Source organism: Mixophyes fleayi, chromosome 5, assembly GCF_038048845.1.
Source record: "Mixophyes fleayi isolate aMixFle1 chromosome 5, aMixFle1.hap1, whole genome shotgun sequence".
Classification (NCBI taxonomy): domain Eukaryota; kingdom Metazoa; phylum Chordata; class Amphibia; order Anura; family Limnodynastidae; genus Mixophyes; species Mixophyes fleayi.
This window is the reverse complement of record NC_134406.1, coordinates 106,477,673-106,502,946: the sequence shown is the minus strand read 5'-3', so window position 1 is coordinate 106,502,946 and position 25,274 is coordinate 106,477,673. Positions and strand designations below refer to the sequence as shown.

At 36.6% G+C, this 25,274-nt stretch overlaps 1 protein-coding gene across 1 annotated transcript in view; it reads left to right on the top strand.

The window, feature by feature from the left end:
- The window catches only part of LOC142158572 (ATP-binding cassette sub-family A member 13-like), a 126,495-nt gene that overhangs the window by 5,095 nt on the left and 96,126 nt on the right, over positions 1 to 25,274 (top strand). Inside the window, exons 3-4 of the mRNA XM_075212652.1 lie at positions 1,851 to 1,960; positions 7,719 to 7,869. Of these exons, the coding sequence (XP_075068753.1) occupies positions 1,851 to 1,960; positions 7,719 to 7,869 (261 nt within the window). The remainder of the gene's footprint in view (positions 1 to 1,850; positions 1,961 to 7,718; positions 7,870 to 25,274) is intronic.

Genomic DNA, 25,274 nt, shown 5'->3' with positions numbered 1-25,274 from the left:
GTGGCTGTCAGTATCCCAAGCATTGGGGTACCGATTACTACCAGCTTAAACAAATTACTGATATTGATACTGGAAGGTGACCAACTCAAAAAGTACAAAATAGACTTTCCATGAGAGTGACAAAAGGTTCAACAGCAAAGTGGTTTAAGACACAGAAAACTAATTCTCATAAAAATCACAAACACAGTTCAATGCATTTAGTATAAGGTCCCTTTTAAAATAGTAACAAATAAATACAAGTTGCAAAGTATGTAAACAAGTATTAAAAGTTGTCTGTGCTGAATGCAAATGAACTACACAAATATCATAGTCATTCAATGATCGTGCATTTGATTAAGAATACTAAATATTCTTTATATGCATATGGAAGTTTATCAAGATACTTAATCTGCTGTTATAAAATTACCTTGAGTAATCTCAAATCTGCAGTGTTCACAAACCAACATCAGCTTTTACATTAATATTATTCCTAATATATCTTCATAGACACAATATACTGTATATATAAAAAAAAACCATAAAACTTATTAAACCTTAAAGCAAATGAATATTATATTGTGTAAAACAAATTTTATATATATATATATATATATATATATATATATATATATATATATATATATATATTTATATATATATATGAGGTAGTGTATATAAACCTTAATAACCGTGCCTTGTTTCCCTGTCCAGCTGTGATCTTTACACAGTTCGGTCATGCAGATCAATAGCTAATTAACATAAAAGATAAAATAAATAAAACGTAAACTGTCATAAAATAAATATGGAAGCCAGGATCTAAAAAAATATAAAGGAGATGAGATAATAGTTACAGGATTGGTGTCTTCTCAATTCCTGGTGGTCTGTTGGATTCCAAATCTATAAGAACTTTTTTATGGGATCATGTAACCATCAAGCTTGTTGCTTGCTGTATTAGGCAGCCACAACAATACAACAGAAAGTTGCAGAGTGTATCCCATTTAAAGTATAATAAAGAGGTTGGGTTTCTGGCACCTCTGACAAGCCAGAGAATTAAAATTGTTTTGTTATTGTGAAAAATTATGTATTCTTTCCCATAAAACCGGTACGATTCTAAATTCATCTTCTCCATCAGTTTAGTTAAATAATTAATCAGACAAAATGAAATCTCATTTTCTATACAGTGCAAAACTAGACACTTGTTTTTGCTTCAAAAGAAATAACCCCCAATAAATTAAACTCCTTACTTTTTCATGGTGCAAAGTTTCACACCATTTTGATCTGTAAATCCAGGCACTTGCTCATAAAAAAGGTGTATTGCAAAACTAAGCGTTTGAAGTCCTTAAGAGAGAATTTGCACTGAACTGTAGTGATCTTTAATGAACTGGTTGCTATGATTTTAGTGCACATTTATAGCTTTTAGTGATTTATAAACAAATAAGAGGCTTTTTAAATAAACCCTTATTGTGTTATTTTTTTGGAATGATAAGGTATAAAATGTTTTTGAAATTGATATCTAGGTTAAATTAATCACATAAATGTACTTATTAAACCAGCCCTTACCTTATCTTAGCAATTGAAAGCCAAAAGCATACTGGATTCCCGAGAAATAGAAACTAGAAATTTCCTATAAACACGGCTATAAATTTATATTCTTTTGTATTATAATTTCTCATATAACAATTTTCGGTATATCATACATAAGTGTTATTTTATAAACCTAATAAAAATATTTTTTGTTATAAAAACATACCCTAAATGTAAAGTTAATGGTGGTGGCATGACAAAATATATGATACTTTACATGCTCTACTTTATTTGAAATTTGCTGATATATTATATTTTTGGTGTTCTTCTTTTTCAATATTCTCTAGTGTTTTGGCCTTCTTGGTCTGAATGGTGCAGGAAAAAGCACAATTTTTAAAATCCTTGTAGGTGAAATTAATCCAACATGTGGACGAGTGGTGATAAAGACTTCCAAAGGGTAATTATAACAAAAACTATGATTACTTTATTTATTATATTTGTTACTCTGAATATGAAATGTACAAATTTCACGAGTGAGTAATGTCGCTATTTGATATTAAATATGGTGGTGAATAATATACATTAAGGGCCTGATTTATTAAGTAACGTAAATGCAGATACGTGTTGTATTTTGTGTAAAATTGCACTTCTTATAAAAGGACAGTAATTTATCTTTGAACGTAAAGAACACTTCTGACAGCCTACAATTAAAAGGACAAGACAAAGTAGGGAATAGGATTATAGACATAGCCAATGTACAGTAAAAGCATGCCAATGTTGAGCGCACACAGATCCATCCAATTCAAGCTATGGGCTCAAGATTTTCAGCCATATCACTTGCACTAGCTACAAAGCAGACCTAAGTGCCGAGTGATAGTGATGACAGTCTCATATGCATGCTAGAATATCTGTTTCCAATCAAGAGCAACTGTAAAAATACATTTTATTTACAGAAGGCATTGATACCATTCTAATAAATGTATTTCATGGTGAAAACAATTTTTTTACTTTTTTTTTTATTAATCACTATATTATTAACAGGTGTATATGTATTTTAGAATATTTTTTAAATACGTGCGTTCCAATGGCACAAGTAAAACACTCATTAATATATTGCACAATACACAATAATTCATAGTGCAATTTCCCATTCTAACGACCTAGATTATGAATGGTCTTGTGTTTATTTTCGTAAGGTTTAGTACCATGTCCGAGGGTTCTAAATGGAGTAATGAGAGACAGAGGGGGCAAATGGGATAATACCCAAAGTGGGACCTAGATGGTGCAAAGGCCTAGTTAGCACACCTAGTTTTCTGAATAAAAATGATATTAATGGGAGATTATCACCAGTTAACAGAATAAGAAAAAAAGAGCTTAAAGGTAATTGAGAGATGTATAAGTTGTTTTTTTCTGGTGACAGTATGAGGATTTAACATATGAAAATAGTTTTAGTGTTAATCCGTGGGGAGTAGAGTAGTAAGGGAGCAATATAGATAAAGGGGCACAGTGCTGGACTGGGGCTTGAAGGGCCCACCAAGGAAATGCAATAGTAGGGGCCCACGAAATAGCTTGTGCGTGCCACAGAAGAGACAAGGCTAGTAACTAAAGGTGGTCGAAAGGAAGGAAGAGATATTGGTTCAGACATCTAAACTGAGTGATTTGTCTTTCTTTCTGACAGTGACAGAAGCAAAGAAGAATCACTCAGTTGACTGGGACAATAACTTTTCTTTCCTTCTGACATACTGCATGGGATGCATGGTGGATGTAAGGCAGGGGCATACATAGGATTTCTGAAGTTTCCAAGCCACCAGAATGTGCATGACCATAATGCATGGAGTGTGGCTGCATTTTAGCCAGCGTAAAGCCTGTCTCCAACCCCCTCCCAGCCACTTGAGTTCGGGGCCCTTTATGGAAAAATAATAGAAAAATAGGTAGATGAAAAGTTTACCAATGAGAGAACCCTCTGGGACTTCAAATATTTAGTATTTACAATTAATAAATAGCCCTCCTTCTCCCCAGACTCAAAATTAAATACTTAGGCCCCAGAATGCCCCAGTATTAAATACATTTTCCACCTTAAATTACTATGCACTGCCCACACTTATCTTCTTGTCTGCACTACCACAACCCCATGCTGGTTCTCTCAACACACAAAAGTGAGTTACAGATTTCCAGCCATAACCTAGGACCCCCTTGCGTTAGGCAGGACAAAATAAAGTACATAATACAGTAATACTAAAATTAATATTATATAATTGCTACTGCAAGTTTTCATAGACAGTGCCTTCCATAACGGTGTCTCTCTCCAAAAACTCCAACACAGAACTCACAAACTGCCACCTCTGTTCTTTCAGAAGTCTGTTCATTGCCACATATACTGCTATAGCTGCACCAGAGAAGTAACAAGTATTGTAGTTCTGCCTTGGATATTACAGTATATATGGGACTAAGGAGTTCTAACATTACCTTTTCACATGTTGTGTTCAGAGTTTCGTTTTAATTACATCCTTTTCCTGGGAGTGTTGTATGTTCTGTATTATAGGTATTTGTTGGGATTTCGGGTCTCATAGTACATTTTTGGTGTTGTATATTTTAATTAACTGGCATTATAAAGAATTAAATAACCGTCCTCTTCTCAGCTCTCTCCTCCCCCACTTCCCTCCTCATCTCTCTCTGGTGATCTCCACCCCTCTTCTCCCTGGTTTTCTATAGCACTCACATAAATTTACTTACAATAAGAATCTTCTCACTTCTAAAACTTATTAGTCAACATGTTCCTCCCTGCTCCTCTCTCCTGGCAGCATTATGGACATGGCCCATTGATTTAACTGTGCTGTCGTGTTCAGTCTTAAGGGGGCAGGGTGCAGTGCATGGTCTGGGCCCCGACCAAGGATATGGCATGAACCCTCAGGCAGTTGGCTTAGCCTCCCTGCTGGTTATAGCGTTCTGTGTGTTGCACGTTTTGCTGACCTACTCTTTGCTCCCGTGGATACTTGTTATCTGTGATTTGATTCCCTGTTGTGACCTCAGCCTGTTTTTTGGATCCTGCTTGAACTCCTGTGTCCTTTTGACCTCTGCCTGTTTTTTGGATTATCCTTGAATGCTGCCAGTCCAGACCTTTTTCCTGTCCCTTGGTTATCCTGCTTGTTAGTTTCCCACGACCTTGGCCTGTTCCTGACATCCATTTTCAGTTTTCCGGTTACCCTCACCCTGTGTTGTGGATACCTAGATAAGCTTCTACTACCTCTGAGCTTAAGTCCTGGGGACATCCAAGTACCTGTAAACAGCATCAGTTCTACGGCAAAGGTGTCTGCTAAAAGTGAAGACCTCTGTTAGCCTGGCTCTAAAAGCTTATCTATAACCACAGTCCTAACAGAAATTAGCTAAATTAAACCCTTTTTGAGCTCAACATTTCTTATTGCCAGATTTTTCATTTCAGATATTTCATCCAAGTTCATCCACCTGTTGATGTAAACTAAATAGGCAACTAGATTTATTCCATAGTCCTTCCAAAAGAGGATTTTGTCATGTGTAAAGTTATGAGCAGATGATGGATTGAACTAAAATGCTATTAAAAGGCTGCAAATATTGTTTTGTGAAAATCTGCCTTTTAGATATGGTGGAGGTGGAAGTGTAGTTTACTATTTACCCAGCACAGATAAGATATGGAAGTGTATTTAGTGATATAGAAGATTCCAAAATATCAAATTGGTTGTCTATTTGTTACTTTATGGAATTCTAGTATTTGCTTTAACTGAGCTGACCAATAATAGTTCTTCAGTTCTCTGTAGCGTTTGTTTCTTGCAAATCATCAATCATGAAATACTGGAGCAATTGTTTTTCCAAATAAATCTGTTGCATTCTGAAGGAAGTAGAGGCTTTGTCTTTCTATTGGGATAGGCAGGACTGAAAAGTAGTATAAAATTGTTGGTAATAGCGTCACTTTTACTGCCTATATCAAGCCTAGTCAGAATTCTTGTTTTAATTTGACAATGTGAATAAAGATTTTAGTTTGGGTATAGTTTTGGGTAGTTGATTTGTAATATATTTTATATTTGTTTTTAGTTACATGAATACATGGGGATCCTCTTCTTTCTTCAGGCTGTTGTTCCACAGGGTAGGAAAAAAAAATACCCTGATGCAACTAATAGACCAGTAGGCCTTTCATCAGCTAACCAAATACAGAGCAAACATGCTCTGATTGTTCATAGTGTCAGTAAGCCACTCTGATTGGTTTTGTGTCGGTAGAATTTCCGTCAGTATTTTCGCCATCGAATCTTTGGACCCAATCCCTCCAAAACTATCATCAATAGAATAACAACCCCCATATATTACTAGCTAATGTCTATGACTTACAAAAAAATTGAGCATGGTACCTGATGATATTAAATCATTATATTATAACCAATTTATAAACACAATTAAATCTCTTGCCTTACATGCCAATTTCATGACGTTGTCCAAACACTCAAAAAAAAAAGAGGAATTAAGTTCAAACTGTGGCTCCAAAAGGAATAAAAGATTCAGTAGACAGTGTCCACTACCACCCTATTAGCATACTAAAGAATTTAATATACTCAAATAAAATATTAGCTTCATGAATAAATATAATCCTAGCAGAAATTATCTACAAGGGCATGGTAAAACATTGCAATTCCTCACACAATGGACCTGATTTAGAGTCAGACGCAAGTTCTTTGTTCAGCGCATAAAGCACTTTTGGCCAAAGATCCATTTCAGTTTGCACTCTTACTGAGAAGGATCTCCCTGTTGCATCTCTCTGCATTTAGAGAGTTGGAAAGGGGAAGGTAGTGGGTGAGCCTAGCAATGTAAAGGCGTGTTCACGCTCTTTACATGCTATTTTGAGTTGAAAGCAACTGCAAATAGGTCTCTAGGAGACTTGTCTTTTGCAGGTGCTTTCAGCTAGTGCAAGAGACCTTGATGTATTAAAAAACATAGTAAAAAAGGATTAAAATAAAAGAAAAAAAAAGAAGGTGTGCACCCCCTCCCAAACAGCATAACCAACCCTTGTGCTGCTGGGAAAGGGGGATAACAATTTTTATTTTGTTTTACATTTAATTATCTGCTTTTAAGGGCACTGTGCATGATGCACTTGAATGCCAGCCCATAAGGCAAATAAAGAGGTGTGTTTGTGCAATTTGCACTGTATTCTAAGTCGCACAGATCTAAGGATCCGTGACACTCTAAATATTGTGCAAATTATGGGACAAAAATCCAAAAGGCAGTCAATACATTAACAGTTGTGGATTTTTTTTATTCAAAGCACTGTAACTGAAATGCATTTCAGAAGAATTTATAAAATTAAAATGAGCATGCCAAAAGTATGCAACTGTGACAAAAGTAATTGCCATATGAAAATGTAATCCAAGCCTATAGGAAAGTGCCTTGTAAAAAGAATAGAAGCATAGAATTTGATGGCAGACAAGAACCAATTGGCCCATCTAGTGCTCATTGTTTAACCTATGGTAACCTTCAACCCTACTTAATCCCTATTTCTTCTTAAGGATATGCTTATGCCTATCCCAATCATGTTTAAATTGCTCCACTGCATTAGTTTCAATCACCTCTCATGGAGGCTATACCCCTTATCCACTACCATTTCTATGAAGTAGTTTTTCCTCAAATTTCCTCTGAACCTACTTCCCTCCAGTTTCAGTGCATGTCCTCGTGTTCTAGTACTTCTCTTCCTTTGAAGAATGTTTCCCTCCTGCACCTTGTTAAAACTATTGATATATTTGAAAGTTTCTATCATGTTCCCCCTTTCCTTTCTCTGCTCCAAACTATACATATTAAGATATTTTAGTCTTTCCAGGTAAGTTTTGTGCTGTAGACCATACACCATTTTAATTGCCTTTCTTTGTACATCCTCTAATGTATTTCTATACTTCTAAAAATATGGCCTCCAGAACTGAACACAGAATTCTAGATGAGGCTGTACCATTGACCTATACATTGGCATTATTACTTCTTTCTTTCTGCTACTGATTTCTCTCAGTAGCAGAATTATAGTAATTAGGATGACTTTATGTCTACATGCACCTACTTTTTTTGAATAAATCATTTACATCTTATAATAATTCTCTATTGGTGTAATGAAGTATATCTCTGTATATATAGTAAGTGCATATATACGGTAATAGGTTTTGAAATTAAAGAAGATTGTACTAAAGCATTTTTGATGTTTTCCAACATAGGCATGAAATGAACATGTTTTCTGCATATGCTGAAGATGTAGTAATAGGATACTGCCCACAGAAAGATGCTTTGGATAACCTTCTGACTGGCTGGGAGCATCTCTATTATTATTGTAAGCTTCGAGGTATTTCAGAGAAACATATACACAAGGTAAGAATCTGTTTTACATTTTATATTTTATGCTATGGACACAAATTTTAAAACAAATTAATGGGGTTTCTATTTACTCTATATCCTGTAGCTACCTAAAGTTATAATTGTTATAAATGCATATTAAGCAATTTATCCTCTTTTATACTTTTTGAAATGTGTGGAACATTAGTGGTGGTAAATCTTCTACAGAATTTCTATGTGACTAAAGACATACTATCTGTGAATACGGAGGGTCTCATTAACGTAGTGCAAAAAGGCCAACGTGCAGCAAAGCATTCTCATTGGTGAAGCTAGATAGCAGCGTTTTGAGTTGAATTTTGCACTGCCTGATAGATTGAGTTGGGTGGAGTGAGGGCATTCCTTGCAAAATAAGGAGAAGGTGCAGCTTTGTGTCCAGCTTTGCAAAAATTAGATTTCATTTTGTGCAGCAACTTTTCTTCCCAATAGAATATTGAATTGGATACTAATATTTAAAACATTTCATTTGACTGAACACACAGAGCCTGATTAATTAAGGAAAGAAAGGCAAAAAAAATTAGTAACTTTTCACCTGGGCAAAATCATGTTGCTTTGGAGGGGGAGATAAATTTAAAATGTGGATACAGATTTATAATTGCCAAAAACATTCAGGTAGGTTAATTGGCTGCTAACAAATTGACCCTAGTCTGTATGTCCGTCTATCTGTGTCTGTGTGTGTGTTAGGGAATTTAGACTGTAAGCCCCAATGGGGCAGGGACCGATGTGAGTGAGTTCTCTGTACAGTGCTGCGGAATTAGTGGGGCTATATAAATAAATGGTAATAATAATAATAATTGGATAGGGCATGTCCTAGAACAACTTTAAATTTCAATGTATAAATGAAGCTATCAAGTATTTGTGTGATACATGAAAAAGCAGCCCGTATATAACTTATGTGGAAAATAATAAACTAATTTGCACTCTTTGCATTGTAATATGGTGTTGTCCAGGAGAAAACTTACTCAATTTTTTGCCTTACATTCCTTAATGAATCAGGCACACAATATCTAGTCAATTTGTTAAAAAGTAACCAAACTGACCAACACAATTTGCCTATTTGTAGCCTGGAATAATATAAGAGAAATAACAATGATACATTTTGTAAAGAGTCCCCTTTTCCTAAACTTCAATCCATATTCATACCATCACTTACCTGTGTAAATCTCTATCAGTGGATTTGACTGTTAAATTAAAGATGCTCACTGACTCCTGTGAAGTGGTTTTGGTTTTGGACCTGGATTAGCTTCGTGTTTTTGATTTGGTTTTGGCAAAACCACCCTCGTGTGTTTTGGTTTTGGTTTTTGGATCTGTATTTTTTTTAGAAAAATTGCTAAAATATGCTAAAATCACATAAGTTTGCTCTTTTTTTGTTACCACATTATTATTAACCTCACTAACACTAATTTCAAGTCATTTGCAGTAAATTTTGACCACCTCACAGGTCACATTATTATTTTCCTACACTTTCAGACAAATACTGCAGCGACCTGGCTGGATGCTAAGCGACAAAGCAATGACTCAAACACACCACAGCTCCTAACACATCTAGGACACATTGGCACACAGCAGTGGGAGAAAAGAAAAGTGGTGCAAGATGGAATTGTCCTTGGGCCCTCCCACCCACCCTTATGTTGGATCTTAAAAAGGACATGCACACTTTAACAAACCAAGCACTTCAGCCACAAAAGTGCCACTCCTTGTGGCAGAAGTGCTTGGTATGTTTGGGCACCCACAAAACAAGGTAACAATGGCCTCAAGCCACCTAAGCTAACAGTGGTGTTAATGAACTCTACTGTGGCAAGATGTTGTGGTCATCATCCTCAGCCTCATCCCCCTCAGTGTGTACATTATACACACATTATTAATTCATCACCACTGGAATCCACCATTACAGAAGTCCTAGTATTTTGAAGTAATTGGCGGGAAAGGACTTCCTCGTGGAACTTGAAGTTCATTTTTATGAACATCATCTTTTCCACGTTTTGACGAAGTTCTCGTTTTTTCCTCCCAGTATGTAAAGGGACTGTCTTATGTGTCTATTTCTATACTGTCATGAAAATAATCCTCCACCATCCTTCGGATGCCTTACTGTTTTCTTCCAGCTCGGCTTTTACACATAAAAGTATTTAGGCACCACTTTTGGAGTCCGAATTACTTGGTCTTGCTTGGTCACGAGTGACCTTACAAGAAGATGCCTCAGTAACAGTTTTAGATCTCGTACTCATATAGAAAGGCGAAGGCCTCATTCTTTCTTTGCCAATGTGTGTGCAGAATGGCATGTTGGCAATTTTGTATTTTTTTTCCGGCAGATAACTTTGCTTTTTATTTTTATGCTATGAGAATTACCAACGCAGCTCTCCTTTTTGTGTGTTACCTATATAACACAGTAGAATTGGACTTCAGAATTACACCAACCCTGCCAGCAGCAATAGTATTTGTGTTTTTCTGCAATGAGATTTAACACTGGAGCTGTGGAGCTCTCCTGAATGTCACTGATTACTTTATTAACACTGATCCTCTTTCAGTTCTCTAACTTTGCCTGCCCAACTGCTCTACACTCTATGCTACCCCTTCTGTATCAGTTTCTCAAATGGTGCTAGATCGCAGCGGAGGGCGGTATTTATAGATTCGAAAACTCGCGAGATTCGAGATCCGACGATGTCACAATGACATTTTGCCTCGTTTTCGAATCCGGAAAAAAAGCGCGAAAGTACCGAGCTGACTCGGCTCGGTACTCGGATCCCCTAAATTCAAGTGTGTTTGGTTTACGAGGAAACCAAGCCTGAGCATCTCTACTTTAAACAGCCACAAAAGCCTGGGCTGCTGACAGCAGTTATAAGACCGTGTATTCGTTTTGCTTGCTTTAGAGAAACAGAGAAAAACAAAAATATTTTAGATTATGCATAAGCACTTTCTAAAAGCAATTTCTGAACATTTTTTTTTTTTGCAAATTAGTACTACAGCTTGAGGGTCATATGATCATAACATTTATTTTCAGGATAATTCTATAAAGGTTAATCCACTGGAGGTGTATTGAGATTTCCTTTACCACAGAAGTATCTATATTAGTGAATAGATGGATTTATTTAAAAGCTTACCCCCCTTCCAAAAGTCTTTGCCCCAGATCTTGAGATCCTAAATAATCTGATTGTTGCAATTAAATATTTTAAGTTACATACAACACCAGTATCAATAATTATACTGCACTTTGTTTTTAGTATTGCCAGTACAAGGAAGGTTCTAGTACAAAAATTATCACTCAATATTAATCATGGATAATTATATGAATTCTGTGATTCTAGCATCCTTAGATTTATTCATATCAGTCAGATTTCAAGACATCAGATAACATTAACTGCTTTGGATGGCTATGGGGTATCGCATATTCCTATGGTGCATTCAATGTTTGACGTAGAAAAGACATTTGACGGGTATACCAGTCTAATCTATACTTGTCTCTACTTATTTAAAGATCCATCTCTGTAAGATTTAAAGATACTGTATAACACAGACTAGCAAAAATTATTTTATTTGCATTTTCTTAATTTTTCCCCCTGATACGTAGAGACAGCAATTAGGAGAGACAACTTTACCACCTCTAATTTGTCTTATAGTCTATGTTCAAATTGTGCAGAATATAAAGTCTCCATGTAGGCAGATAACAGTGATTTGGGCCTGGGAACTGAACAGATCAGAGAGCATGAGAGGCAGTCATTATCATCGTTGTTTATTTGTAGGGCACCACATATCTTTGCAGTGCTGGACATTCAGAGTTACAAATCATACAAATTGCACATATTAATAGGACAAGTACATGCAAGTTGATGAAGAGGTAAAAAAGGTCCTTTGTTGGATATGAATTATTGTAATTCCTACTGTGGAAGTACATTTTGGATGCCAGGATCAATGGATTTTAAGACTAACAATACTGTAAGATATACTTTGTTTGATGCTCTTCTAAGCTGTCTCAGGAGATATATGTGTGTTTCTATTAGTTTGTTGTGTTGTACTGTCTTTTGTGATATGTTCTTATGTGAATGTTGTTCTTGCAAAAAAAAATGAATGATAGTGAAAATGAAAAATGTGCACTAAAGCCAGACATAGTTATACTTTCTGAAAAAAGGTAAAGTTCTATAATGTGCATCTCATTATAAATTCATCTATGTATATGTAAAGTTGGCTTCCCAGGAGACTGCTGGGGGAGGTGGGCGTGATGGGGGCGGGGCTCTAAAATTTGACCATTTTGGACCCGCCACTGTGACGTAATGACGCAAATGCGTCATTTTACAGCAGGGGCAAAGCCAAACACTGTGATTCCTGGTGAATGGCAGCGCTTTAGACCTAATTATGCCCACTTCACTAGGAAGTGGGCAGATGCGGGACATTGCCACACTCTCTTGGGAGTCTGTGAGACTTACGCGAAATGCGGGAGTCTCCCGGACATTCCGGGAGAGTTGGCAAGTATTGTATATGTTTATTGGACAAATACAAAGGGAAATAGAAAAAAAGAACATTTGAGCATTTTGAGACAAATGCTCTTGTATGTTTGTATATAATACAATCCACAAGCTTCATTAAATAGCCACATAAATAAGATTATTCCCACCTACACATGCCGCACTTATCTGCAAAGAAAAGATTAAAACATTTTTTTTTTTATATATTTCTGAAAACCACACAGGATCATCTTCATCATCACCAGTTATTTCAATAGCGCCACTAATTCTGCAGTGCTGTACAGAGAACTCATTCACATCATACCCGGAGGAAACCCACGCAAACACGAGGAGAACATACAAACTCCACACGAATAGGGCCATGATCGGGAATCGAACTCATGACCCCAGCGTTGTGAGGCAGAAGTACTAACCACTAATCCTCTGTGCTGTCCAAAGATGAAGGATAGTGTGATGATAATTTTGTACCAAATATAATTTTATTACTAATTTTAGTAAAGAACTTGACATTTCTAAAATTTATTACAGATATAACCAGGGCCCGATCAAGGGTACCAGCCGCCCTAGGCTATTACCGCCGCAGCGCCCCCCCCCCCCCCAATATAAGCGTATAGGAATACTCCTGAATATGTATATTCAGGAGAATTCGCCAGCATTCAAATTTAGACAGTACATTCTCTCTTACCTGTTCTTGCTCTTCTCTGTCCCCTGTTCTTGCAGCTTTGTTGTCTTCTAGCTGGCTTCTGGAAAGTCTGGGTCCTGTTTTGAAAATATGCAGCAATTATATTATTATGCTTAATGTCAACAAATCCTGAATGATTAGGCTCCAAAACACAACAGTCCATTGTGGTCAGATAAACTACCCCATAGCACAGGCATATGTAGGCAATAAAACATATGAAAATTGTTGTCAAAGAGCTATAATCAAATATAAACCTCTATCAGCCCCACCTGACTAATATTTAGCATTCTAATGACCCTAGAACCACAGAGACCATCCTCATAATCGCCACATAATACAAAGATTATGCCCCCCCCAAAACTGCTCTAGTTTTTTAAATAGTCCTCTTAACCATTTCATCAGCCCCGATCAGCCTCATCACCTGCCCCTTTAGCACTATCTGCCCCCATTAGCCTCTTCACCTGCCCCCTTAGCATTGTTATCTGCCCCATTAGCCTCTTCACATGCACCCTTAGCATTGTTACCTGCCCCATTAGCCTCTTCACCTGCCCCCTTAGCATTGTTATCTGCCCCATTAGCCTCTTCACTTGCCCCCTTAGCATTGTTATCTGCCCCCATTAGCCTCTTCACCTGTCCCCTTAGCATTGTTATCTGCCCCATTAGCCTCTTCACCTGCCCCCTTAGCATTGTTATCTGCCCCATTAGCCTCTTCACATGCACCCTTAGCATTGTTATCTGCCCCATTAGCCTCTTCACCTGCCCCCTTAGCATTGTTATCTGCCCCATTAGCCTCTTCACCTGCCCCCTTAGCATTGTTATCTGCCCCATTAGCCTCTTCACCTGCCCCCTTAGCATTGTTATCTGCCCCCATTAGCCTCTTCACCTGTCCCCTTAGCATTGTTATCTGCCCCATTAGCCTCTTCACCTGCCCCCTTAGCATTGTTATCTGCCCCATTAGCCTCTTCACCTGCCCCCTTAGCATTGTTATCTGCCCCCATTAGCCTCTTCACCTGCTCCCTTAGCATTGTTATCTGCCCCATTAGCCTCTTCACCTGCCCCCTTTAGCATTGTTATATGTCCCCATTAGCATTGTTATATGCCCCCATTAGCCTCTTCACCTGCCCCCCTTAGCATTGTCATTTGCCCCCATTAGCCTCTTCACCTGCCCCCTTAGCATTGTTATGTGCCCCATTAGCCTCTTCACCTGCCCCCTTTAGCATTGTTATATGCCCCCATTAGCATTGTTATATGCCCCAATTAGCCTCTTCACCTGCCCCCCTTAGCATTGTCATTTGCCCCATTAGCCTCTTCACCTGCCCCCTTTAGCATTGTTACCAGCCCCTCCGCCCCCAGATATAAGGACTTACCTGTTCTTCCTGCACATCAGTCTTCTCTCCAGCGCTATACATGACAGGCAGTCTGGCAGCGATCGCTGCTAGCTGCCTGTCAGTGCGTCCACGGGCGCTTCTTACTGTGGTCACGTGAGATGCGGAAGTCCTGATCTCACGTGACCACAGTAAGAAGCTCCCGCGGCCATCCTGATAGGCAGCTAGCAGCGATCGCTGCCAGACTGCCTGTCATGTAGTAGTGACAGTAGGGCCGCCCCCTTTACACCAGGGGCGGTCCCGATGATGCAGGCCCGGCGCTGCCTAAATTAAAAAAAAATGTCAGTGAAAAAAAATTAATCCCCCCAGGCTCCAGCGCCCCAGGCTGCAGCCTGGTCAGCCTATTGGCTGATCAGGCCCTGAATATAACTGAGCATAGTATATATTAACAAAACTATTTGGCAGAGTATGAACGTCTCTGCATTTCTGTGATTCACTTTACAAAGGTTGATTTGAAAAAAATCATTTTTGAACTACAGATTCTATAAATAACAAAAATGTGACCAACTAGTAAAAGATGTTAATCTCTTCCCCAAAAGTTGAACTATTAGCATCATTCTGTAAACTGGACACCAGTTGACAGCCAATAAATAAAAGTGTCAATAACAGCTGTTTGATTAATTGTTGAAAATGCTTTTTTTAACAAATATAAAGTAACTTGATAACATGACCAGAACTGAGACAATTTACAGAACAACTATTTGACCAGTGTAAGACCTAAGGGTAAATGTATCAAGCTGAGAGTTTTCTGGCGGGTTTGAAAAACCAATCAGATTCTAGCTATCATTTATTTAGTACATTCTACAAAATGACAGTTAGAATCTGATTGGCTGTAGTAGGCAACATCTCCACTTTTCAAACCAGCCGTAATACTCTCAGCTTGATACATTTACCCCCTGATTGTTTATAACATATATACATCCATGTTGTATTTTAATTAATCATTGATGAATCAACTTGACCAATTTAGAAATTCTGTCAAACTTGAGCAAATTGGAAATTAATTTGCTAATCTGAACAGATTCTCCAAAAGTTGTGCAAAATAAGTTCCATCAACTGGACAATTAGGCCAATCATAATTTCTGGAATGTAAACACAGTAAACCAAACAACAATTGTCAAATGTGTTTTTTAAGCATGTACATCAAATGCTACTACTCTCATTCTCTAGTAGGGATTCTCAGTATGAAAACCACAAACAATTATTTGTAAATGCCAACAGAGTGTCTTTCTTTAGAACAGCAGTCACTCAGGTTATAACTAAATGCAATCCATTGTAACACAGCTATCACAAGTCCTTAGGTACACCAGGTAATGCTGGTAAGATACAACTGCAGACAGGAACAAAGCACTTTGTAATGCTTTACTTACAGACAGCAAGAAAGTAATTTTGGTTAAATATATAGCAGACAGTAACAAAAGTATTTGATTATGCTGGTTATATATATTACAGACAGGAACAAAAGCACTTGATAATGCTGGTTCCAGGATCTAAAGACCAAGCACAATACATGAGGTGCAGATGCAGGTTACCAGGTTTAGCAGATGACGTGGAAACACAATTACCAGGTTAGTCAGGAGGCACAAGGCATAGGTTAGCCAGGAAGCACAAGGCACTGGATGATCCACTAGAGAATCAGGCAAAGGAAGTATCAGGCAAACCAGGTGTCAGAAGCCAGATGATCCACAACATAGCAAGGTGAAAGCAGGGGCCAGGTCAAAGAAAGCTAGGGTCAGGGTCACAAAAGGTGGTGTAGGATGATGGAACAAAGCAAAAGTCAAATGCCAGGAAGCAGTCAGGATCAAAATAGGAGTATACAGAAAACAGAGACAAAGACAAACAAACTAGCAGTGGCCTGTTGGAAATGCCAGTGTTAAAAAGGCAAGCCACAGATGATCATGATCCTGATCAAATGACAAGGGCTTAACCCGTTGCAAGTAAGAAGAAACTGTCCAGGTATAACAGCAGCACCTCTGGTATCACAGAAGTATTGCAAGCCTAATTCAAAATAAGGACAGATTCCTAATATACTCTCCTAATCTGAACTACACCTCATCAAATTGTAACTTGTTTCATCTTTGCAGCTGTTTTTTAAAAAGTATGTAACAGGAATTTGTTATCTATTCTTATAACCTGTGTTGTGCTGCTGAAGAAGATACAAGAAGATCCGTGTGAACAGTACTTGTGAATTTTAAACCATATAAGTTACTATTTTGGTATTCAACAAAAGAGTGAGTGGAACAAAGGTCCCCTTCCCACATAATAAATAAATCATCAAAATATCTGCCAAAGAGCAGTAGGTTCGCCCCATATGGACCACGCCAAATAAATTCCTCCTCAAATTGGCCCATATACAGGTTGGCAAAGCTTGGGGCAAACCTAGTGCCGATGGCAGTTCCATGAGTTTGGAGAAAAACTGTGAATCAAAAATAAAATAGTTGTGAGACAAAATAAATTGTATAGACTATAGGATAAAACCACGTCGTGCCTCACTAATTCTAAAAATCTGGTCCAGATACTTTTTTACAGCAGCAAAACCCCCTTCATGAGGTATGTTTGTATAGAGCAATTCTACATCATCGGTCAAGAATAAATAATTCTCCATTGAATTGTAGAAACTAAATTTAGAAAATTTGTTGTGCCTTTATTAAGTGATCTTAGAGACACGACGTGGGTCGCCTCGGTGGTGAAGTGAGGGATTTATGTATTTTTGGTAAATAATAAAATATTGGTGTGATAGGATGTGACATTAACAAAAAGTCCATTTCTGTATTGGATATTGCCCCCTCCATCATACAGACCTGGAGAAAGCATTTTAACTTCTGCAAATAATTTTGGGTGATATTAAATCTAAGTTTCTTATAAAAACTTATATTTTCTAATTGTCTCAGTGAATCTGACAGATAGTCTTTTTTATTTATGACCATGATCCCACCACCCTTGGCGACAGGTTTAATTATGATCTCAGGGTCCCTCATTAGATCTTTTAGAGCTTTCCTTTCACATGGATTTAAATTATCTTTCAGGCACTGTTTTTCAGCTTTTTTACACATTTTCTTAAGATCATTCATTGTTGTAGTGTAGAAGACTTCCATAAAAGAATATTTCTACTGCATCGGGTAAAATTCAGATTTTTTTCTTAAGAACTTTCTCATTACATTCCTTCTTTACATCATAGATCAACATTTCTTGACCTTCTTCATTACCAACAACCCTGTTTGTTCAAAAGAGTCTCCAACAGGTCACCCATTACTTGATTATTTCCATCAAGAAAAATTGGGGTGCCTCTAATACCATTTTAAATTTTTATTTAGAAAATACCTCTTACTACACACATCTCTTACAAAACTATTTAAGTCCACAAACAATTTTTTGGACTGGTTGGGTCAAAAAGATTTAATTTTTAATTTATATATTATTTTTTATTTATGTTGTTTTTTTGCTACATACAAGTTGAAGATATATTTTGTATATTGTAATGTTGAATTAAGTATACGTTTTGGATTATTTTATATTGCATTACTTGTTTAATATGCCAAAGAAATGTGATGTTTATGTTATCATCATCATCATCATCATTATCATCATTTATTTATATAGCACTACTATTTCCGCAGCGCTGTACAGAGAATTCATTCACATCAGTCCCTGCCCCATTGGAGCTGACAGTCTAAATTCCCTAATATAGACACACACAGACACAGACACAGACAGTGAGACAGACAGAGAGGGAGAGACTAGGGTCATCATCATTATCATTTATTTATATAGCGCTACTAATTCCGCAGCGCTGTACAATTATGTCTGTGGATACTAGATGACCACCAATCCCTTGTAATTAAATTAAAAGCTTTTTTGCTAAATAATGTTCAAATTGGTTATCTGCTCCTATTTGATCGCATGGAAGCAGTTTTACATTATGGTTATACTCTCTGATGAAACCACACCATATGCAGTACATGTAAGAGTTTGGGACATATTTTTATTTGTAAGGAGAAAATTATGTTTTCCTGGTTGATTGCAAGAAACATGAATTATCTGGTACCAAAGAGGAGAAATTTGTGGCTGTTGTATTAGAATGGAATACTGGATCTCTACATAAACTGGCAAACCTGCAATATCATCTGTTTAAGCTCTTAAACCATAGGGTCTTGTGAGTATAATCAGCTGCTGCCTGGAGAGCAAACTGTAACATACAGGTTGGTAATTAGGACAAGGTACCTGTGCAAGAAAATCTGCATAATTATCTGTGCAAACCTTGGAAATCACAGAGACTTGTGAATAATATCAGCTGCTGCCTGAAAAGGTAAATTAATATACACAAGCCAGTAATTCGAGAAAGTTATTTGTGAAACAATAAGTGTCACAGAAGGCTACGGGTGAGAGCTGCAGCTCTCTGTTGATATCACCGACTGTTCCATCAAGGAAGAAGGCTTGTTTGAAAAGTTGTACTATTGATGTGGTTTTAGGTTTGGATAAGCAGGATTTAAAAGCCCAAAATAAACTGTTGAAATAATTGACTCAATATTTATAATTGACTCAATATTTCATTGCACTACACAGCCGGAACTTTTTGGGAGATTTACTTGTGGATATATACAATCAGTATTTTGCCTGAAAAGACACATTATTTGTGTAATGTAAGAGATATTTAACTGGGTAGTGCACCGCCCATGTTGAATATATGGATTTTGATTTCCTGAACAGGAAAACATTATTTCTTTAACAAGGTGGAATGATAATATATTTTTATGTTTTTATATGGCTATATTTTTATGATTAATTTTGGTGATTTTATATTAGAAGAATAATAAAAAAATATACATTTTTAATTTTTAATTATAAGTTGGTTAGTGGTCAATAATATAATATAGAAAAAATCGCCTTTTTGACTTTTTGTTCATTAAAAAAGGACCTAGGAATATTCAATGAGTTTAAGATATGGGAAATCTCATTAATAAAAGGAAGAAAATTGAAGTAAGAAAAACATTGTTTGTTTACTTTTCTATTATCTATTTTCACACCAGATTATTATTATTATTATTATTATTATTATTACTTTATTATTACATTATAATTATCATTATTCATAATAATATTTATATAGCGGCAACATATTATTGAACAATTTTCAAAAACATGTTTGTCAATCACAAAAGTCCTTGCCCTGATGAAGCTTACAGACTAACACACAAACATACAAATGCTAGCATTAATCTACCAGTATGTTTTATGACAGTGGGAGGAACCACAGTGCCCAGAGGAAAACTCATGCAAACACCGGGAGAACATATAAACTCCAAAAAGATGTTTAATGGTATCTGAAACTTTAGTTAGTAGAGGTGTCACACATCGCACAAGTTAACCATTCATTCTGATCTCTGTTCATACCTGTTTCTCTTGGTTTTCACTCCCTGCATTCACTTGCTGGTCTGAACTAAGCATGTGCACATCTGGTCTTTTCAAAACCTCCTGCATTCACTTGATTGGTTAATTGCCTGTCAGCTCTATCTATTTAAAGCACCTGCCACCCTACTAAGGTGCCAGATCTTCAGGTCTTCTTACCTGTCAGGATGTCTCTTCCTCTGGCTCCTGTTTATTGTTTTCCACCTTGTTATTCATTGAATTCAGCAACCACGCTGCAGATCAGTGCGAATCACCTCTGATCCTTCTCAAGGGCTTCCAGCTCATAATAACCTCATTGTTTCACAATCCTGCAGCCTGTTGCTCTGTGTACTTCTGTATCACCTCCACAGTCAAGACGCTGCTGCCACTCTACAGAATGCTGCACATTACCTTTGATCCTGCTTCAGGGCTTCCAGCTCATAATGACCTCATTGTTTCACCATCCTGTAGCCTGTTGCTCTCCTGTGTACTTCTGTATCACCTCCACAGTCAAGACGCTGCTTCCACTCTACAAAACTTTGCACATTACCTCTGATCCTGCTCCACGGCCTCCAGCTTATCATGACCTCATCGTTTCACCATCCTGTAGCCTCTTGCTCTCCTGTGTACTCCTGTATCACCTCCGCAGTCAAGACCCCACTGCCATTCTGCAGATCGTTGCGCATCACCTCTGATCCTGCTCCAAGGCTTCCAGCTCATTAGGACCTCAGCGCTTCATCATCCTGTAGCCTGTTGCTCTCCTGTGTATACCTGCATCTCCTCCACAGTCTAGAAGCTGCTGTCTCTCTGCAGACCGTTAGGCCTCTTCTCCGTTCCTACTCCAGGACCATCCTGTTCACCAGAACCTCTGTGCAGCAGCACCTGATTGAGTGTTGCTCTCTCTTGTTATCTAGAACTACCACTTACCTGTTGGACCCACCTCAGCACTCTGACATTTTCAGATTGCCACCTTTATCTTCTAACCATCTATCTAATCTCACTCATCAGAACAGTGACCTGTGGTTAGAGAGCCACTAAGTCCTTATCCACTTGTGGGGATCCCTGGGGAAAAGCTCTCATCTGTAAGATTACGCATCTCTCGGGGAAGTATCCACGTGAGCAGACTTCGAGGCCCATCCTGATTCTGAATCCATGACAAGTGGGCATTTTGGGGGTGATTGATCCATGGAATTGCAATTTTTTTAGGTCAGGAAATAATTTTTGAATTCTTGTACTTTGGGTAGCCTTCCGCTCCATAAAATTGTAATAAATAAGATTGTTACAATATTGAAATAAGTGTTAGGCGAAAGACTGCAACTTATATTGTAAAATTGCCAGTTTGCTAATAAGAAAGTACTTTGAGATTTGTGTCTTAATAATATTTTTTGATAAGTCCATTATATAAGGCTTTATTGTATATTCACATTAAATAAATGTTGTATTTCCAGTGAAATGGGAAATATGCCAACTTCAAAACCTGTTCAGACAAATGGGTAAATAGTGTATTTTTACCACAATAAGTAAAAACTGTACATACAAATCTTTTCTCAGATTATATTGATATAAATATATAGCAAAGAGATTAATCAGTGACTATAGATTTCTTATTGTCTGCAGTATGTATTAAGCCTTACATGTTTCAAGGGGCACATCACTGTTTCTCATAATATACTGATTAGGGTTGCTACTATAATTAAACAATCTGTATATCTCCCCTAACCGTACAATTAATGACACATACTGGACCATCCACACAGACAACACACATGATATCTATATGTTTCATATGCATTTTACCCATGCTGGTTGCATTTCTGGAGGCTCATCTCAATCTTTTCCCCTTTGTCTCGTGTCTGGAAGACTCCTGGCTCAATTGCAGTTTGTTCTGGTACTACCACTGTAACAATATCACTGACTAAGACAGGCTGCAGTTAGGTACAAAATATTAGGCACAACATTAAAGGCAATGTTTCTGTCCTGATCTAAGTAATGATTTGTATTTGCTATGTAGGCATCAAGAGGCACCTGCCTAGGTTGAAGGTGCCTTGCAGGGAAGACAACTCCTCCATTAAAAGAAAAAGAGCTTGTAAATGAGAACACATTTAGGAGCAGACTTGAGGAGATCTGGAACAACTCTGGGAGAGACTGACATGAGGAAGCAAGTACTGTAGGAAATATTGGGTGAAAATATTTTTGAAAGCATATAAGAGATAGGTGAGGGCAGACCTGGAGAAACAAGCTAGTAGCACAGATATACACATATATATATATATATATATATATATATATATATATATATATATATATATATATATATACATATATAATGAAAGGTTGAGTAGACATATATAGCAAACTTAAAGGTATGAGTAAGTAAAATATATCTCCTACGAATTCTATGTAATATAATACATTTTGTATTATAATATGAGATATGTAGAAATAAATTTTTGTGGAAATGTGGGGAGAGGGCTTTATTTGCACTGCGCTAGAGAATCTCATTACTCATAGTTGCCAAATACCAACATCAATTGCCAATCTAGCACTCTTTGGGACATATTTGTTATTTGCCCAAAACTGTGTGGCTTCTGTTTGACATTTTGTTTATTTATTATAAAACTGTCTTGAAACATCCACAGGTGGCCTCTAAGCTAGTTCTTCTGTGTTCCATAAACAGCATGCTATTGAATATTTGTTGCACTGTGCGCATGTGGATATTGTATGTGTGCATTTGCGCTGAAATAAATAATAACTTAATAGTTCTGTTTATTGTGTTTTACTTGATTTGCAACAATAATATAATGCTTGGGTGGTTTTAACGAATTGGTGCAGTCATTCATTTAGCAAATCAGGATATAGGGTCGTCATTCATAAGTGCCTAAAACTACAGGAATGCTAAATACAACCTTTTATTAACATGATTAATCAATTTTTCCACATCTGTTATACAAATGTAACAAAATGAATACAATATAAGGAGCTTTCTTATGTTGCTTGTTATTATCATATTTGAACAAAATAGCATTTAGGGCACCATTCTATCCAATATTGTTTTAAAAATTATTTTTTTGTTTACTTTGCATCAATAAGTATCAATAAGTACTACACGTATGAGGACATCATTTATTTAATCAACATATTTTCTAAATTGTTGTCCAGAGTAAGTTTAGTTATACTGTAAATTTGTGATTAAATATCTCTATCAAATTTATTTTGAATCAATGACCATGAAGAGTAATATTTATGTAATATCGTGCTTGTATTAGAAATGATTTTTGGAGTTTTGGGACTCATTTAGAGGTGGACCCATTTGTGCTTCAAGGGGGGTATTCAATTGTCAGCGAGTTTTTGTTTTTTTTTGTCTGCGTTAAGTCATTTTAACAATGTTTTTTTATCATTTTTGAGCGGGTTAACTTTACCCGCGATTCAATTCCATTTTTAACGCTCAGTTTTTTTTCATGAAGCAGTCCAGCAGAAGGTCTTTTGAAAGTATAGGGTGTGCGAGAGGCAGCCGCGTTAAAAGCTATTCAATTGTTTTTTAACATGGCACGTTAAACAGGCTAATATGCTGTTTTATCTCGCACCTATTTGGAGTGTGTTAAAAATAAAAAACCTCTGAAAAGTATTTGAAATCAGGTATTAATGTGAAAAAAAAATTAAACGTATGTTTATAACTAATGCCTAACATGTAAAAGTTTATTTTTTTGTGCAAAAATAATGAAATAAAATAAACATAAAAAAAATAAAAAAATAAAATCACTAATTAATTATATTTATGTATGTTTTTGGTACAAATATGAATGTAGAATGTGTTTTGACATGGTATAGATGATTCTATGGTAAACAATAGTTCAAATGAAAAATATGCTAAAGAAAGTACTGTAATGTAGATATTATCAATGTGTAATGCAATTTAATGTATGAAAATGTATGCAAAACCTTTTTTTGTGTTATACATGACCGTGTTAAAACTCCCCTTTACTCCCCTAAAATCTCGCAAACACAATGTTTAACGCGCAGGGGCAGCATTCCCTCTTTTCCAATTGAATTGCATGAGTTTTCGCGCTGTGCTAACTCAAAACGGTCGCTATTGAAGTTAAAAACCTGCAGGAGATTTTTTTTATTTAAGGTTGCGGGGAAAAAAACCAAGCTTGCAGATAATTGAATTCCCCCCTCAAATGTACGCAGACAAAACACATGTAAATAAAGTGTATTTAAGTGCAAATATTAATTTGGACACAAGTCAAGAAGTATCTAGCTCAAAAACAGTTGCATTTGAGTCAGGTGTGTGACAAGTATATAATTAATTAATAGCAAATTCTAAAATTGCATTATCCTATGTGTACACACTAAAATAATTTAATGAAGAGAGAAAATTGTCTTGATAGTTAATTGATAATTATAAATCAGAAAGTCACTTTTCAATATAAAATGTAATTAAATACAAATTAAATTATAAAGAAACATCTGTTGTTATTCCATTTAAAATTAAGTGGGAATCTTCTTTCATGCAGTAATTTAAATGGAAATGTCAATTAAGTAATTCAGATAGCCACGTCTCCATATACTATAACCCCACAGCTAATGTTTTAAATACATGGAGGGGTCAATACATAATCTGCCAATCACAAGAGGCTAGATGGTGTTGCTGATAGTCACAGGGTCAAACACAATATTTCTAGAGGGAGATAAAGTTTCCAAATGCTCGATTTCATATAAAAACAAAAGAAGAAAATCTTGCTGCAATAAACCTGCAACAGACTCTTTGTAGTCAAATTGCTCTTATGAATATTATGAAATAGAATATTAAATGCCAGGGCTCAAATAAAATATTGCATTGATACATAAATTAACCTGATTTTCAACTCAGATAAATGTTTGACCAAATGTTTTTAAAAAGCAAACAATTAGCCCAGTAAGAGGTTATTAGATTGAGGAGACCTGCTTAAGATATGCATATCACAGACATCTATTGTTTTGATCATGTATTCCACTTCCTAATTAACTTCCTTTGAATAGGTAGTATAAACACAACGAACTGCTAAATGTAAATGACAGAGCCATATGCCTAGGTGAGATCCTTGTAGACAAAGATAGCATTTGAACACTGCCTATAAAGATATATAGAAATATGAGCTTCAAAGGAAAATGTCTTCATAGTTCATATTTTTGGGAAATCTGGGTGGCACTCCATACTGGGGAGCAGAAATCACACAAGGGTTGTGAATGTCAGGTACTGGCAGTATCCGGGAACAGTTATAATCACATATCTTTGGAAAAGGTATGTCACTTTGTCATAAATCCATCATGTTTGGTATCGAAAGATGGACCAATTCATGAGGGATTTATTAATAAGGAAATTGGGTCTGTGTGACGCTCCACAGAAAGATTAGGTCACATAGTAGAATTGGGTAGTAAATCAGGCAACATGCAAATGGTGATTGAAAAAAGTATCACAGACACAACCCCTGGGGG